This window comes from Prionailurus bengalensis, chromosome B1 (genome assembly GCF_016509475.1).
Source record: "Prionailurus bengalensis isolate Pbe53 chromosome B1, Fcat_Pben_1.1_paternal_pri, whole genome shotgun sequence".
NCBI classification, from domain to species: Eukaryota; Metazoa; Chordata; class Mammalia; order Carnivora; family Felidae; genus Prionailurus; species Prionailurus bengalensis.
In genome coordinates, this window is record NC_057344.1 from 142,226,320 (window position 1) to 142,242,167 (window position 15,848).

The following is a 15,848-nucleotide window of genomic DNA, read 5'->3' on the forward strand; positions in this document are numbered from 1 at the left end:
CTGGAAAAAGGAGAGAGAGAGAGAAAGAGAAGGGAAGTAGGTGAATATTTCTCACAATCACCGGCCTGCCAGGAATGGTCTCTGCCTTTATGGGAGCCCCTAGTCTGGTTGGAGACTGAGGCAAGAGACAATGGAAAGACAATAAGGTGGGTTGGGCAATAGATTTGTTTACACGGGTTATGGCATACACAGGAAAGGCCCAGCCCAAGTCAGGCACTATGTTAAGGGCTTCCATACATGTGGAATCTTCTTAACACCCCAACTATAAGCAGCAACACTGTTCTCAGGAAGTAGGAGCACTATTCTCATTTATGCCTGAATGCAGATTCCTTCTCCTTCCACACCATAAAATGGTGATCCATGAAATGGTGATTCCTCATGGAGGTTCACAGGCTTGCACTAGGTATAGTGCATTTACTGTCAGCACATGCATCGTACACAGCCTAGTCTGTAGTTATCTCATTACTGGTGTTACAGTCTTGTGTTCTGAAATAAAGTGTGGGACTCTGCTCCCTGCTCTGCTGTAATCCATACAGTGTTGGGCACCAGTCTTAGACTGCAAAATATGTGCTAAATGCTAATATTCAATAATCTTCTTAGTAACTCACAAAGTAGGTGCAAATGTCACATCCTGAAATTTGAGGGCCTCTTTATGGGCAATGCTTAGATTGGAGATTTAGGAGAAATCCTGCTTCCTATTTTCTTGAGTTAGAGTAGGTAGGATATTGTGCATACACAGGGGTGTGATAAGATTGCAGCTACAAGGCCTTTCATGTCTTGCTCAGCATTCCTCTGGTCCATACTAAAGTCTAACTCCAGGTGCCAGAGCAGAAGAAGAAAGTGAAAATAGGAAAATGTTCTGAGATGAGCTACTTAGATGATTTATGACCCAAGATCACCCTGTGGAAAAAGATGAAAGACCGAAGATCACTTTGGAAGGCTGAAAGTTGACATTATAAGAATACTGAGTGACATCAAGCATCTAAAACTGCAATGTGAAAAAGTTAGCATGGTAGGGTATAAAATCAGAAGACTGGACTTGGATAGAACAGACCTGGGTTTTAACTCTGGCCCTATCACCTCCTCTCCATGTGACCCTAGGCAAATTATTCAACCTGTTTCATAAATTGAAGAGCTTATAAAGATTAGAGAGAAGGTAAGATCTTTCTACCTTAATGTGCACATGGAGGAAACAACAAAAGTTAGCAATTCCTAGGAAGAAGGATAGCCAATAGATATAACCACTGAACACTACAATGGGTTACTGAAATAGCTTTGGGGATTTCTTTTTCTGGGATAAATTCTTGACTAAATATAGTTTGTTGTAGCCTGCCTGAAAGATGAGAAATATTTTAACATAAGCATTTTCTAAGTTTGGAACCCTAATGTTCATCAATAAAGCATGAAGAAAAATTCAAATGGAAATGTTTTCTGTTGATCTAGGGCAATGAGTCTTGTATGTGTTACTGGAGTCCCACTGGCAAGTATGATAAATTACAGATGTGTCAGGAAGAAAAGAAATTAACATGTAATAAAATCTATGTGCCAGGTACAATGGTAGATATTTTCACATACTTTCTAATTTAATTCTTATAATAACCTTATTAGGTAGGTATTTTCATTATTTATAGATTAACAAAATTAGGCTCAGTAACCTTATGTTGCTAATCTAAGGCCAAAAATTTAAAAAAGTGGTAGGGCTGGAATTATATTTTAGGTCTTCTGATTTTGCATTCCCTTTCCACTCCATCAGAAGGAAATTAAATACCTTTCATGTAAAAGCATTAGAAGCCTTTTCAAGAACAAAAAGGATAACTGAATGTCCTTCTTCTTTTTAGTGAATGAAGAAAAAAAAACATATCCCACAGATTCTACTATTGCACCAAATAGGACTAATTCGTATAGCGCAAAAAAGTATGAACTTGAAGCCAAAAACTTGGTCCCTCTTTGTATGAGATTTTGGGTGTTTACTCCCTTGATTCTAGTCTCCTTATCTATAAAATGGAAACAAGTATAAAACCATGAGATTATGAGCAAATGAGAAAACTCTAGTACATCACTCTGTAAATTCTCAGGTAACATGAAATATAAAAGTATAATTGTTATAATCTTGTTCATAGTTATGAAGTTACTATTTTATGAATCACAACTCTAAATGTAAAACTTAAAACTAAAAAAAATTCCAGAAGAAAACCCAGGAAAAAAAATCTTTGTAACCCTGGGTCAAGCAAAGATTTCTTAGATACAATATTAAAAGCATAATCCATAATAAAATTATTGGTCAATGGGACTATTTCAAAATGAAAAACTATTGCCTTTTGAAAGAACAAAAAACAAGCAACAGATTGGGAGAAAATATTTGCAAAACACAAATATTTGTCCAGAATTTATAAGAATGTAATAACAGGGGGAAAAACAACTCAATTAAAAATGGGGAAAATACTTGAATAATACTTTGCTAAAGAAGATATATAGATGGCACGTAAACACCTGAAAAGATCTCAGTGTCATTAGGGAAATGACTTTCAAAACCATGAGACACCATTATCCATCTACTAGGATAACTAAAAAGAACTCGCAGAAACCTAAAAACACCAGATGTTGGCGAGGGTGTGGAGCAACCAGAATTTTCATACACTGTTGGTGGTAATGCAAAATAGTCATAAGCATTTTGGAAAACAGGGTGGCAGTTTCTTAACATACAATCAAACAACCCCACTCCTAAGTACTTACTCCAGAGAAATAAAAATGTATAGTCACACAAAAAGCTATATGCAAACTTTTATAGTCATTCCAGTCATAACTGCCAAAACCTGGAAACAACTCAATTGTCATTCAACAGATGACTGGATAAACAGGTGACTGGATAAACAGGTGATTAGATAAACAGGTGAATGGCTGAACAAATTGTAGTACATCTATATATTTGGAAACTACTCCACAATGAAGGAAATGAACTACTTATATATGTAACAACATGGATGGTTTTCAAAGGCAATATTCCAATGAAAGAAACCAGACACAAGATGCTATATTACATGATTCCAATTATATGACATTCTGGAAATGGCAAAACTGTATAGGCAAGAAACCATCAGTGGTTGCCAGGGCTCAAAATGGGGAAGAGGTTGGCTACAAAGGGGTATGAGATAATTCTGTAGGGTATTGAAACTGTTCCACATTTTGATTGTGGTGGTGGCCACGCCACTGTGTGCATCTGTCAAAATGCATAGAACAATACACTAAAGAGGGTACATTTTAATTTATGTAAGTTAGATCTCAACAAACCTAGGTACAAAATAAGATATAATTTTGGACATTTTCATTATATACATATTGTATGTATTATATGTATGCATATGTTTTATAGATATTTCTCTTGAAGGTACACACAACAACAACAACAACAACAAAACAACAACAAAAAAAAACTGGTTAAAATGGTTGTCTCTAAGGAGAACAACCAGAGGGTTGGGAGACAGGGGTAGAAGGTAGACTTAATTTTCATAGTATACCTTTATTGTCATTTTTTAAACTATATAAATAAATAAATTATTTAAAAATAACTGAAAGCATTAAGTATCACCCTGCTGGCTTTCTGTTCCTTTTTCGGTGACTTTTCACTCACTGAAAGAGTTTAATTATGGGCTCTATCATCAACTACGGAGATGCTAATGAGGATCCTCCTGAGTTAGGTAGAAAGTTTGACCAGATCTTCTTTTCCAACTCCGGCATCTGACAATTTTTTTTAATGTTTATTTATTTATTTTTGAGTGAGAGAAAGAGAGAATGCACGTGCACACCAGTGGAGGAGGGGCAGAGACAGAGGGAGACACAGAATCTGAAGCAGGCTCCCGGCTCTGAGCTGTCAGCACAGAGTCCATGAGCCATGAGATCGTGATCTGAGTCGAAATCGGCCACTTAACCAACTTAGCCACCCAGATACCCCTAGCATCTGATGATTCTAAATTTCATCAATGCTTTCCAAGAAATAACTGTCCTTTCCTGGTCATCATTCTGTTATTTAGGTTAGCTCTTCAGTGGAGACTGATATTTTATTCATATACTTGTGTCTATTCATTCTTGTACATCATCCACAGGACTGCCAGTGTCAGTTTCCTCCAACAAAAACCACACCACTCCTCCACTTAGAAGCACTCCTCTCTGCTTACAAATTCCTTAGGCTGCAACATAAGACTTTTTTGAACTGGACTCCAACCTGTCTTTCCATTTCATTTCCTTCATTTCATTTCATTCATCTCCAGCCAGGCTTAAAGCAAAAGTAAGCATCTCACTGCTTTCCAAGTATCCGTCTTTCAAATTTTTATACCTTATATACACTATATCTGTCCATTTGACAAAACTTTATGTTATTACCCATTAGATAAACCCCTAATGCACCCTAAGACTGTTTAAACATCATGTCCTTTGTGATATCTGTGATTCTTCTACACATATTTGCTGTTCAGTCCCCTCTGTTCCCATAGTACTGGATTTATAGCATTAGTAGGTCATTTATATAAAATATTCTAATTTTTCTGTTTAAGGGTATGATTCCCCCAACTAGACACTAAGCTTCTTGAGGACAAGGCCCAAGTCTTATACATCTTTTTGTGCCTAGCACAGTACTAGAAACATGAATGTTTATTTCTCCTCCATAATTCTATGTAAAAGAGTGTGTATACATGTGCTCACACACACACACACACACACACACACACACACACACACGATTTATTTCTTGAATGAAACGTGGATGAGTTCTAATGTCATATACTTGGAAGATAAGGAAAAATAGAAATGTAGTCTGAGCCACCACTTGGCATCTTCAATATCTTACCATCCTGGAATGTGTCATTAATTGCAATGACAGCCTGGAAGGGTTTGGTCAGTTCGGCCCCTTGTGCTGAGCTGAGAAAAACCACAAATGTCTCCAGTCCTTCAATTACTGGATACTGAGTGTCATCCAAGATAGTCAAGGTGCAATACTAGAAGAAAAATCATGATGTTAACTAGACTTACTGTGGTGATAATTTTGTAATATACACCAACACTGAATCATTATGCTGTCCACCTGAAATTAATAGGTTATATGTCAGTTCTATCTCATTTTTAAAAATAACATAAATATAAAAAGAAGAAAAATCAAAGCAAACCTTATACAATGTCCAACACACAACACCCATCTGCCTTTGGGAGAGTAGGACAAAGGTGATAACTTGCTTTCTCTGGTGGTCTTATAGTAAGGTTTTTTAATTCATAAAATTATAATCCCTTTATTAAAAACTCTTAGGTGTTTTGTCTCTAGATATTATCACCAAACAAGTGTAGTTCCTATCCTATATCTGTGGTGCTGGATATTAGATGCTGACAATGTCACTTGGAGAGTTTATAGAAGATCGCTCTGCATTCACTCTCTTGTTTGCATGTTTGTGTTTGTGAATAAAGGGAAGACAGTAATATTGTAAGTGGGGTTTAGAGCCCTCCAGAGAGTTTGGACGGCAGAATAGAGACAACGTTAACAGATCTATCTGGTCCTGGACTGCTCTGTGCTCACCTGTTCAGTGACACCTGGCCCAAACTCCACCTTCCTAGAGCTGGGAACATAGTCAACTCCTGGAGTAGCAGAAGCTGGGTCTGAGGGCCGTGTTGCACACCAGACAGATGTGAAGGTAGAAAGGTCAGTCCCATGACGGATAACTGGAATTTTCACTGTACCTAGTGGAGACCCAGAGGTGTCAGTGGTCAGTCTTAGGGCAGAAGTCAGTGGGTTTTCGGAACCCCTGTGTTCTCCCTCACAGTAGGAGCAGCTTTATCCTGTAAGCTTGTCTAATCCAACTTCAGTGATGCCCCTGTGCTCCCTCTGAGGAAGGCTGAGAAGTGTCACCAGCCATGGTTTTACTGACACTAAGATCAAGGCAAGACATGGAGGAGAGCCTCACGGAGGTGGTAATGGAGAGACAGCCCCTAGGGAAAAGTGTTTTGTGGCTTCATGAAAGAGACTGTTCACACAAGAAAAACAAAGTGGAGAGGGTCCATCAAAAAACATCTGAAGCCTATTTTGGGAGAAGAAACTCAGAGAGTAGGGCCTCAGGGATGAGTTGGAAAATAGTCAATTAAGAAAGAACCAGCTAGGGGACTCTATGGGGCCTGAAGCTGAATGTTTCTAATTAAATGTTCCTAACTGGGTTGATTTCCCTATTTTATCTGAGTGGTGCACACATCATTACTTAAACCATATGTGCTATTGCTTATCTTAGGAATGAAGCTCATCTTGTGGTCCACTGTAACATCACACTTCATAGTGTCCTAACGATGCACAGGTAGATTTTTAGCTATTTTCACAATCGAGGTTAGAGAAAAGCTACATGAAAATCCCATCAAATCATATTTTCTGGCCAATAAGCTGTGAGGTTGACAAGTAGTCATGGCTGAGTATTTGGCATATAGGAAAGAAAACATGGTACAGGAAACGTCTACGTTCTAATCACAGCTCTGCCATATTAATTACTGATCTCTGAAGCTTTATTTCACCTCTCTGAGCTGCCATTTGCTCTTCTATTTAATGTTCTCTTTTCTACAGAAGATTAAATGAGAATGTATGGAATGCAGGTGGCATGGTGCCTGGCATTCAGTAAGTGCTCAAAAATATGAGTTCCCACTATCCCTCAGAATATCACCTTCAAAGAAGTGAATGGCCTTGACCAGGTGGCTCAGATCAGTGCATGCTCAGCACAGCTGCTGCCCCTTCTGGTAATATGTCTGCTAGCAGCATGCAGAAGACTTTGAGACCCTTATGGCGCCAAAAGAGGGAAAGGTGCCTGGGTGGAAGAAATACGCCCACTGATTGCTTAGGGGTATTATATGAAGGAGAAAGTTTCACTTGTTAAGACACTGAAACTTTGGAATTTATTTGTTCTGGCAGCTAGCAGTATGCTAAATAACTTACTCCCATCCCCACCAGATCACATTCTTGCCTTCATAAGCCGAAGTGCTTAGTACCATGCCCTCCCTCCGGACCACAGAGATCAGCCAATGAAGCCCTATGCCAGATCCCTCCCTGTCATCAGTAACCAGGGCAAGAAAAGTGGAAGGGATTCTCTATCCTTCACTACCTTCCTTTCTTGGTCTTAATGCGTAGTATTACATGTCTCAGACCGACAAGGGTGTCACTGAGGAATGGCATTCTCAAATGCCTTAAGAATATTCTCAAAACTAAGCGGAAATCGTTCAAGAAAGAGATAAGGAAATGGGTAATGGAACCCCAGAGATGCTCTCTATTACCTGCATCCTCGCTGACAGTGAAAGCCGTGTTGCCCAGGGACACAGTGGAGGCATCATTGGGACCACTAATGAGCACCTTGGCCGACGCTACCCTTCCAATGCGGGCATTGTCAGAAGCATCTGCCAGGGCAATCTCAAACTCTTCTTCCTCTTCATACTCACTGTCATCAATGAGCATGACATCACAGGTGGACATGGTGACACCAGGCCCGAATATCACACGACTGTCAGCAGACATCCCTCTAGATTTAAAATCAGAGCCCGATTCTAGAGCATAGAGGCTACTTCCCATAGCTGACTTAGGGATTGTGTAGCAAATTGCAGATACGATGCTGCTTGAATCCCCTGAAATACAAATGGTAAGAAAACCAAAGCATTTGAATGAGCACTTCTCAAATTCTAAAATTGCTGATAGTTTGGTAAGCTTGGTTCCCTCTGACACATTCCATCACTATTTCTGTTCAAACTCTGACATGAAACCTTCCTGCACTGCAGTTTCTTAAGCCTGTGGTATAAACCACTTGAGGATTTAATATACCCCAGATACTTCGCCAAACAACTTAAAATGGATTTCCTATTCCGTGAATTTTGTGCTCTGTTAATTCACAAGACTCATTGCCCACCATCTAAGACCACAGCGGGTAGAAAGATAAGAGACATATTTGGTACTTTAAGTAGCAAAGTAATTGTGTCCCGAAGGTAGTGATCTGAACACAGTTCACCGCCTTTCTGAATAAACTTCTGCACTTTAATTCTCAGGGAGAAATTGGCTTGTTTAAAAAAAGAAAAACAAAACAAAATAAAACCTGCCTCTCTGTACAAATGACTTTGCTTATTAGTGCTGCCACGTCCCTGGAAGACAGCCTGTTCTGGGCCTGGCTTGCTGGCCCAGAGCAATCAATGGGGCTTACTTGTTTTCCAAGTGGTATCACCAAGGGTTTGCATTATCTACAGTGTTTGTTACACTAATACCCAGTCAGCAAATTCAATAAAAAATCTGACCTCATCACTTATAGTCATGTTCTGGTTTTGAGTGGGGGATTTCATTTCCATGAATTTTAAAGTCTCAATATTGCATGATCATAAATGCATATGATCTTTGTTTTGTTTTCAATCCCTCAAGCATTGCCCTTTATTTCTCACACACAGTTTATCTCTCATCTGAGCTCTATCTGTGACAGTCACAAAGGAAAATCTTTAAACATATTTTCTGTCTTCCAAGACTAAGATGAGAAGCCATTTCTTACAAACTTCCCTGCTTGGCCAAGGCTACTAAATATTTATAGATCGGGTGATTGATTAAGAATTCTAAGTTCATGAATAATTTGCAAGGCCAAATATAACCAGTCTTCTAATCCCATTAAAGAATAAATGGGAGCACTAACAACTTGAACTAAGAAGAGGAGCCTTCTGATAGTACTCACTACAGGTAGGATCACTATTACAGTTGTTCTGGGAATTAAACATGTAAAGCACTTACACACAGAAGTTAATACAGTACATGAGCACTTGGCACATAAAAAGGATGCAAAAAAATGTTAGCTATTATTATAGCTCGTTGTCACCTTTGGCACCAACAGACCTTTTCTTTCAATAGGCGCAAACAGAAAACCAGCGCTCTCGTTGACCCGGTAGGTCTTCTTATCAAACTCTAATGTGGGTTCATCCTCAGTGTCATTGATAATGACCTTCGCCTGGGTGAACTCCCCTAATAGGGCATATGCTGGCATGCTGAGCTCCACGGTGAAACTTTCAACATTCTCAAACACATCATCATCATTGATGATAATGGTGCAGGACTTGGTATCCTCTCGCTCATCAAACTGCACCTGTCAAAAAGGAAACAGCAAGGCGTTACATTGTGCTTCAGATTCCCCTGCTATGCTCCCCTAGATCATCCTGGGAAAAGGGACCCAAGCTTAGTGGGCAGAGCACTGAATGAAATAGCTGGTTCTTCTACCCCAACTTCTTGCTGTATCACCTGGAACACTTAGCTATGTCTTCATATTCTTCATCTATACATTGGAGCTGATTTACTGTATAGGGACATGGAACGCAAAGATACCTCCTACTATCTGGTGACTGTAGAAAAACAGGTTGGTAACTATTCATATCTTATTTTATTAATTCACTTGGAGCAAGAGTGATTTGATTACGCATGTCCCCTTCTATTTGTGGCAAGTTTACCTGGAAAGATCTTTGAACTTGGAGTGTGAAGTTTTGGGGGTCTCAAGTTGGGATAGTCTATGAATTTTTACAAATATTGGATTCCTCATCAGCTAAATAATAATTTCACACACTTATTTCACATATTTACTGGGAGGACTAAAAGACACAATGTATAATGAAAGTTTGAAGTATATTTTAAAGCACTGAACAAATGCGAGATATTATCCTTATTACCATGGTTATACTGTTTTTGCACAATCAAAATTGACATAGAATCTCAGTGTACTGGATAATGGAGTTTGAATCCAGAGAAAGTTACATTATGAACAAGCCAGACTAAATTTTAACATTATATTTAACTAAATCCTTTGTCATTAAGATAGGATAGGTCTATAATGTATATGAATTTAGCCTGATGCAAGACAGAGAAATTATTTTATATTCACACAATCATGAACTTACAGGGATTTATTCTGTTTTTACTTTGTCTTAAAAAAAAAGATAAAGATAAAACCTTGAAATGGAACCAGGGTTATGGATTTATTCAAAACTAAAAGGTTAGGGAATAGGCCCAGGCTGTACTTTGTATAAACTGAGATAGCTAAAATATGTAAAATAGTCATCAATCTCTAGGGACACACAAATCTGAAAAACACATAATTTTCATCAGCAGAAAATTACTATTCCATATCTAATCAACTAATCAAATTAAGTTTTACTAAGCTCCACATTTCAAAACACTCCATAGATCTCTATTTAGCTCTAGAACCCACTAGAAACACCCCTAGATCTCTATTTAGCTCTAGAACCCACTGCCTTTTGTCTTTCCTTGACAAACACAAATAAATGTCTTATTATTTTTCTAAAAGATTCCTTGTTCTTTTCTCATTCCTCATTTAAATTGACCTCAGCCCAGCTGAAATGCCTCAAAGAGAGAGCCCATTCCTCTTTACAGAGATTTACGATGTCATTAAGAATGGTGAAACTACTTTGCAAAAGCATTGAAGAAATACCTAGTAAGTGCCAGCTATTGTACCATATGTAAAAGATGGTAAACATGGGGCATCCTGCCATAAAGGACTTTACTGTTTAAGTCCTCTTCCTCTCTCTTTTGTGTTTACTCTCCGCTCTTTGCCTCATCCCCACCCTGGCTCTAGTTACCACCACTGTGGTAGAGACTTGCTCAGGCACCTCTGCCCCAGCTGCTCTCTGCACCCCCTGCTAACTGCTGCCACCACCACCATCACCATCACCACCACCATCACCACGACTGTGGTCCTCTCGGTCCTCTCACAATCTCAGGCACCTCACACTCGGCCTGTCTGAAGAAGCACAGCCAAGACCAGTCCTTGCCAAACCTGCTCCTCTGACAGTGTGCCCTCCCAGCAAGGGGCATCACCATCCATCTCCCACTTCTGCCCACTATCTAATCCACTGTGAAATTCTATCAATTCTTACTCATCTGTTCAATCCACCCACTTGTCTCCACTTTTACTCCATAACTGAAACTCAAGCTCCCATTATCTCTCACCCAGGCTATTCCAAGAGCTTCTCAACCATCTTCCTGTACTCTCTCTTCCCTTTTCAGGTAGAGAAGGTGAGGGGAGAGGAAGGGTTTGGATGCCAAAGGTCTCACACAGAACACAATGCAGAGTTTTTGTGGTCATGAAGCAAAATGTAAAGACTGAGAAGCTAGACAACTTAGACAGTTAAAACTTACACGGAGAGTAGATTAACTGGGAGGAACTAGGCCCTGTGAGAAGGGAACACAGGAAAATCACTTGAGGAAGGGCACCAATGGAAAGGGAAGAGGGGTAAAAATTAGAGGGAAGGCGCCTCACTTGCCAATGACCACAGTGCTGCCCTGGTGGAGCCAGCTGGCGGTCAGGAATCAGAGGCCTCCTCGCTCATCCTACCTGGCCAGCATATTCCACATAGTCCTGCTGTCCTGGCTGGAAGCTGACTCCGGAGCTGGGGCTGGCGGTCCCTTGCTCAGTGCGACACAGGACGATGGCATACTGGTTCAGGTTCCCAGTCCTCTGCACTGTGACACTGACAGACCCCGCTTTCTCACTCACGTTGTAGCTGGAAACACACAAAAAGGTGGTCTCTGAAATTGTGAGCTGGGGCTGTGAAGAATCCACTTGTTTAATGCCTGTCTCTCCTGGTTGGTTACTGGTGTCAGGTAGTTCATAGAATAGGAAGTTTAGTTTCTTTAGGAAGCCAGGTTATAAATTGAGGAAACGTGTTCACCTGGAATAGTCACAGCACCAAGTGACCAAGAAGGCTGTGGATGCAGAATGGTATCTGCCCTGTTCTCAGAGCGAGTTGAAAGTCATTCAGAAAATGAGCAGCACATAGGAGCTATGCACGTTGTACTTCAAAACACAGAGGAATGACAAACAATCTCTCCCTTGTGTGGTAGAGTAACTAGAATAGTTCAGTGGGTTCTTAGGAAAGAAAGCTGCTTGGAAGACAATTAATGACTTAGCTCGGGGGGAAACTGACTGGACCAGATCTCCAGGAAGTGTGCAAAGGAGCCAGGGTGGTGGCAGAGAATCAGGCCTACATAACAAAGGTGTTAAGACAAATGGAGCTTTGCGACACTGGGGAGTGACAAGGTTCTATAGACTGCACATGTCCCCCCAAATTCATATGTTGAAATCCTAACGACAATGTGATCATATTTGGGAGGTGATTAGTCATGATGGTGGAGCCCTCATGAATGGGACTGCTCCCCTTATAAAAGAAGTCCAACAGAGCTCCCTGGTCCTTCCAGTATGTAAGGACACAGGGAGAAGACAACCGTCTATGAACCAGGAAGAGGATCCTCACTAGTCACCGAATCTGTCAGCACCTTGATCTAGGATTTCCCAGCCCCCAGAACTGTGAGAAATAAATTTCTGTTGTTTGTAAGCCACCCAATCTATGGTATTCTGTTATAACAGCCCAAACAGTTTAAGACACAGGGTTAACTTAGCTTGCTGCTATGAATTTGTATTGCTTTTGCAAAGTAGAAGGCAAACTATCCATGTGTCATTAATTCATAATAAGTATCTAGGTTTAGAAAAGCCGTAAGTGAGTGGGGCCTGAGCTGGGCCTTGGTTTTCATCCCTGAGGATGATGATCACAGGTTCATTTGCCTTGCCCAGAGCCTACTTATGTCTTGTTGCTGTGAGGGTTGTAGGCAAAGTGCCCCTGACAGGTCAGTCCTCATTTCCAGGTTTGGGACACTCTGTACTATTCAGCCCATTAAAAGTTGGAGGCTTGTCCAGAAAAAGTGATCAGGTTTAGTCCATTTATTTAATTTTTAAGGAGATACAAACAAGAGAAAAATAACAGCAGAACTTACATATAAAAAGTTGATTATAATGTTCCACTAAGTTTTCTAAGTATGTGTGACTAAGACTGGAACAGCCCAGGACTGGGCACATGAAGTCAGGTTTGTAGGTTATTCCCTAACCCCCATTTCAACTTTCATCTGAATTATCATGAAACTGATTTCTTAGAGTAGTGAGTCTCTGAAATGTAGATCAAAAGAATTACCTCCTGCCCCTCCCCTGCTTGCACTCTGTCTCTCTCTCTCTCTCAAAAATAAACAGTAAAAAAAAATTTAAAGAATTATCTCCCCCACAAAATTATAACCCTAGTTATAATCTGACCTCTAAAAATCAACACTGTGCTTGCCTATCTTTACCAAAATTGGTGCCTACTTGCCTCTCAACCACCCAACAGGCTATAAAAGCACCTTAAAAGAGTTACCTATATTACGCTATGAATTTGTTCCAAAAGATATAGAATTCTATGAACACCAAAGGAACTAGGGGGAGAATACAAGCCCAAGAACAGAGAGAATGTAGGGGGAAGGCAAAGATGTTGTTATTATGAGCCAGTGATTACTTTCAGAACTTGAATGTGTATTTTGTTTCTTATCAGTTCAACTGTATTCTAAAACTTGAAGACAGAAGCAAAAATAATTGTAGGAGATGCAGTAAAGCACAATGGTTAAGATCACTGGACTTTAACCCTGGTTTTACCACTTTTTAGCTATGTGACTTTGGGTAAACTAGTTAACCTCTTTCTGTCTTCATTGCCTTGTTCTTGTGGGGATAACAATAGCACTCACCTTACAACCGTAAGTAGTAAACAAGATGATGTATGTCAAGTGCCTGATACAAACAGTATTAAAAAAAATTGGTGATGTTATTTTTATTATTGTTATACCCACCACCAATATCATCAGATAACTAGAATTTATCCCCTGGTACTTCAATCTGATTTCCTCTGTTTGCCTGATATATTTCTCAAGAATGAACACCAATAACCCTTGTACCTGGTATATTTAAAACTGATGAGGGACCATTGAACATGGAACACATTGTCGCTGACCACATTGGGTTTACTGTCTTTCACCAGAAACTGAAAACTATCCATCATCTCATGGATCTTCTCCTCGTGCAACACATAACGAATCAATCCCAAGTTCACATCCTCTGTGAGAAGAAACACATGGTGAATTAACTGGGGATGTAAAGGAAGTCTTGTAGATTCCACACTAACATACCCAGTTTATTCTTCTAATGGGCTGCAGACAGAAATTAATGTCCTGAGAACAAAAAGGGATAGTAGTCTTAAAAATAAATGTGTCTTCCAGATTTTAAAATAAAATCCTATAGCTCTGTGTGACAAAAGAGGGTACTTAGGTACAGAGAGTACCTTATGTTGTTGTAAAATGAGAATCCCAGGGTCTTGGCAAAAAAGGACTTTAATGAATCTCTCTGGAATGTTAAAGGCAAATCTGAGAGCTGACGGAGAAAAGTCTTTGATTCCATCCTCTGTATACACATGCTCATACTTACCCCTACTTCTTCCTAAATAAGGTTCTTTAGAAGGTACGTGCTATTAAGAAAAGCTGGGGTGTATTAAAACAGCTCATACATAAGGCACAGAAAACATGCTCTCTTCTGGGAAAGAACACAAGATTGAGAACAGGAAGAAAAGGGAAACATGGTGCCTGAGTTGTAAGGTGTAAGTTTTTGCAACGACTGCTTGAAGTAAGGTCCATCCTCAAAAGAAGTCTAGAAGAGTCTGACATACTTATAAGAAACTAAAATACAGAATGGTCCTTGATGTGATTCAAAATAGGAAAATATAGGGGCGCCTGGGTGGCTTGGTCGGTTAAGCGTCTGACTTCGGCTCAGGTCATGATCTCACGGTCCATGAGTTCGAGCCCTGTGTCGGGCTCTGTGCTGACAGCTCAAAGCCTGGAGCCTGTTTCAGATTCTGTGTCTCCCTCTCTCTCTGCCCCTCCCCTGTTCATGCTCTGTCTCTCTCTGTCTCAAAAATAAATAAACGTAACAAAAAAAAAATTTTCAAAATAGGAAAATACTTCTGTTGAGCAACCTACCCGTGTTGATTTTAATAACTTTGTTGAAGACTTAAAAGACAATCCATAACCCTTAGAGGACAAAAATAAACCATACAGGATAACAGATATTTCATAAAGTATAGTGGTTGTTTTTAAAGAAAATCAAGTATGTTGTACCCCTGAAACTCATGTAACATTGTGTGTTGACTGTGCTTCAATTTAAAAAAAAGAAGAAGAAAACCAATCAATATGTCATCTTTCTACTAAATCTTGCCAAAACCTAAAGCATTTGGGAGCTGAGGAAGCACGGTAAGGACAAAAAGAAAAAAAAAAATTTGTTTTTGCCATAATTCAGAGTAATAGGAAAAGGAAATCAGGAAAAATAAAATTCCAAAGCTGGATGGTTAGACACTAAAAGATCTGTTTGTTTACAAATAAGTTACATGGGGATAAGTAGCTGGAAGTGGTTGTGAGAAAAGATCAGGGCGGTGGGGAGAGTTAGAACAGATTTATCCCATCTCGTGGGTCCCTGAGTCCCCACCCTGCGTGAAAGTAACAGTAGTTCTGCCAGGCTGGAGCCTGCTCTCCACGTAGCCATGCTTGGGGCCCGATGTTATCTCATAGACAAGCTGCAGGTCCTCTGTGTCCGGGTCCATGGTCAGCAGTTCCTTCTTGGTGATCAGGTTGGTTGCCTGGAATAGAAACCCATTACATTTAATTCCTGAGGTGGGAATAAAGCCAGACCAAGACCCTCTGACTCAGAATTAATTCAGTTCAACAATGATTTACTGAGCGCATTTACTGCGTGGAAAACTCTGTCAGGTTTGAAGAGGTATGAGGACGGCAACCATCCCAGCCTCTGTCCTTGACGTGTTCACACTTTATTGGGAAAGAAAGGTTCATGAGCAAGGTAACTCTTGTGGCAAGAGCCATAATAGGAGATACAAAAAGAGTACTGTACACTTTTTGGGAGTGGAGAGATTAATTCCATCTGGACTGGAGGAGAGATTTGAGATGGTGGGAAAGG

At 40.0% G+C, this 15,848-nt stretch overlaps 1 protein-coding gene across 1 annotated transcript in view; it reads right to left on the bottom strand.

Annotated features, from left to right (window-relative positions):
* FRAS1 (Fraser extracellular matrix complex subunit 1) overlaps positions 1–15,848 on the bottom strand; it is a 428,246-nt gene that overhangs the window by 47,072 nt on the left and 365,326 nt on the right. The window contains exons 52-58 of the mRNA XM_043572402.1: positions 15,363–15,513; positions 13,787–13,946; positions 11,370–11,538; positions 8,867–9,113; positions 7,285–7,629; positions 5,558–5,718; positions 4,841–4,988 (exon numbers count right to left, since the gene is read on the bottom strand). Of these exons, the coding sequence (XP_043428337.1) occupies positions 4,841–4,988; positions 5,558–5,718; positions 7,285–7,629; positions 8,867–9,113; positions 11,370–11,538; positions 13,787–13,946; positions 15,363–15,513 (1,381 nt within the window). The remainder of the gene's footprint in view (positions 1–4,840; positions 4,989–5,557; positions 5,719–7,284; positions 7,630–8,866; positions 9,114–11,369; positions 11,539–13,786; positions 13,947–15,362; positions 15,514–15,848) is intronic.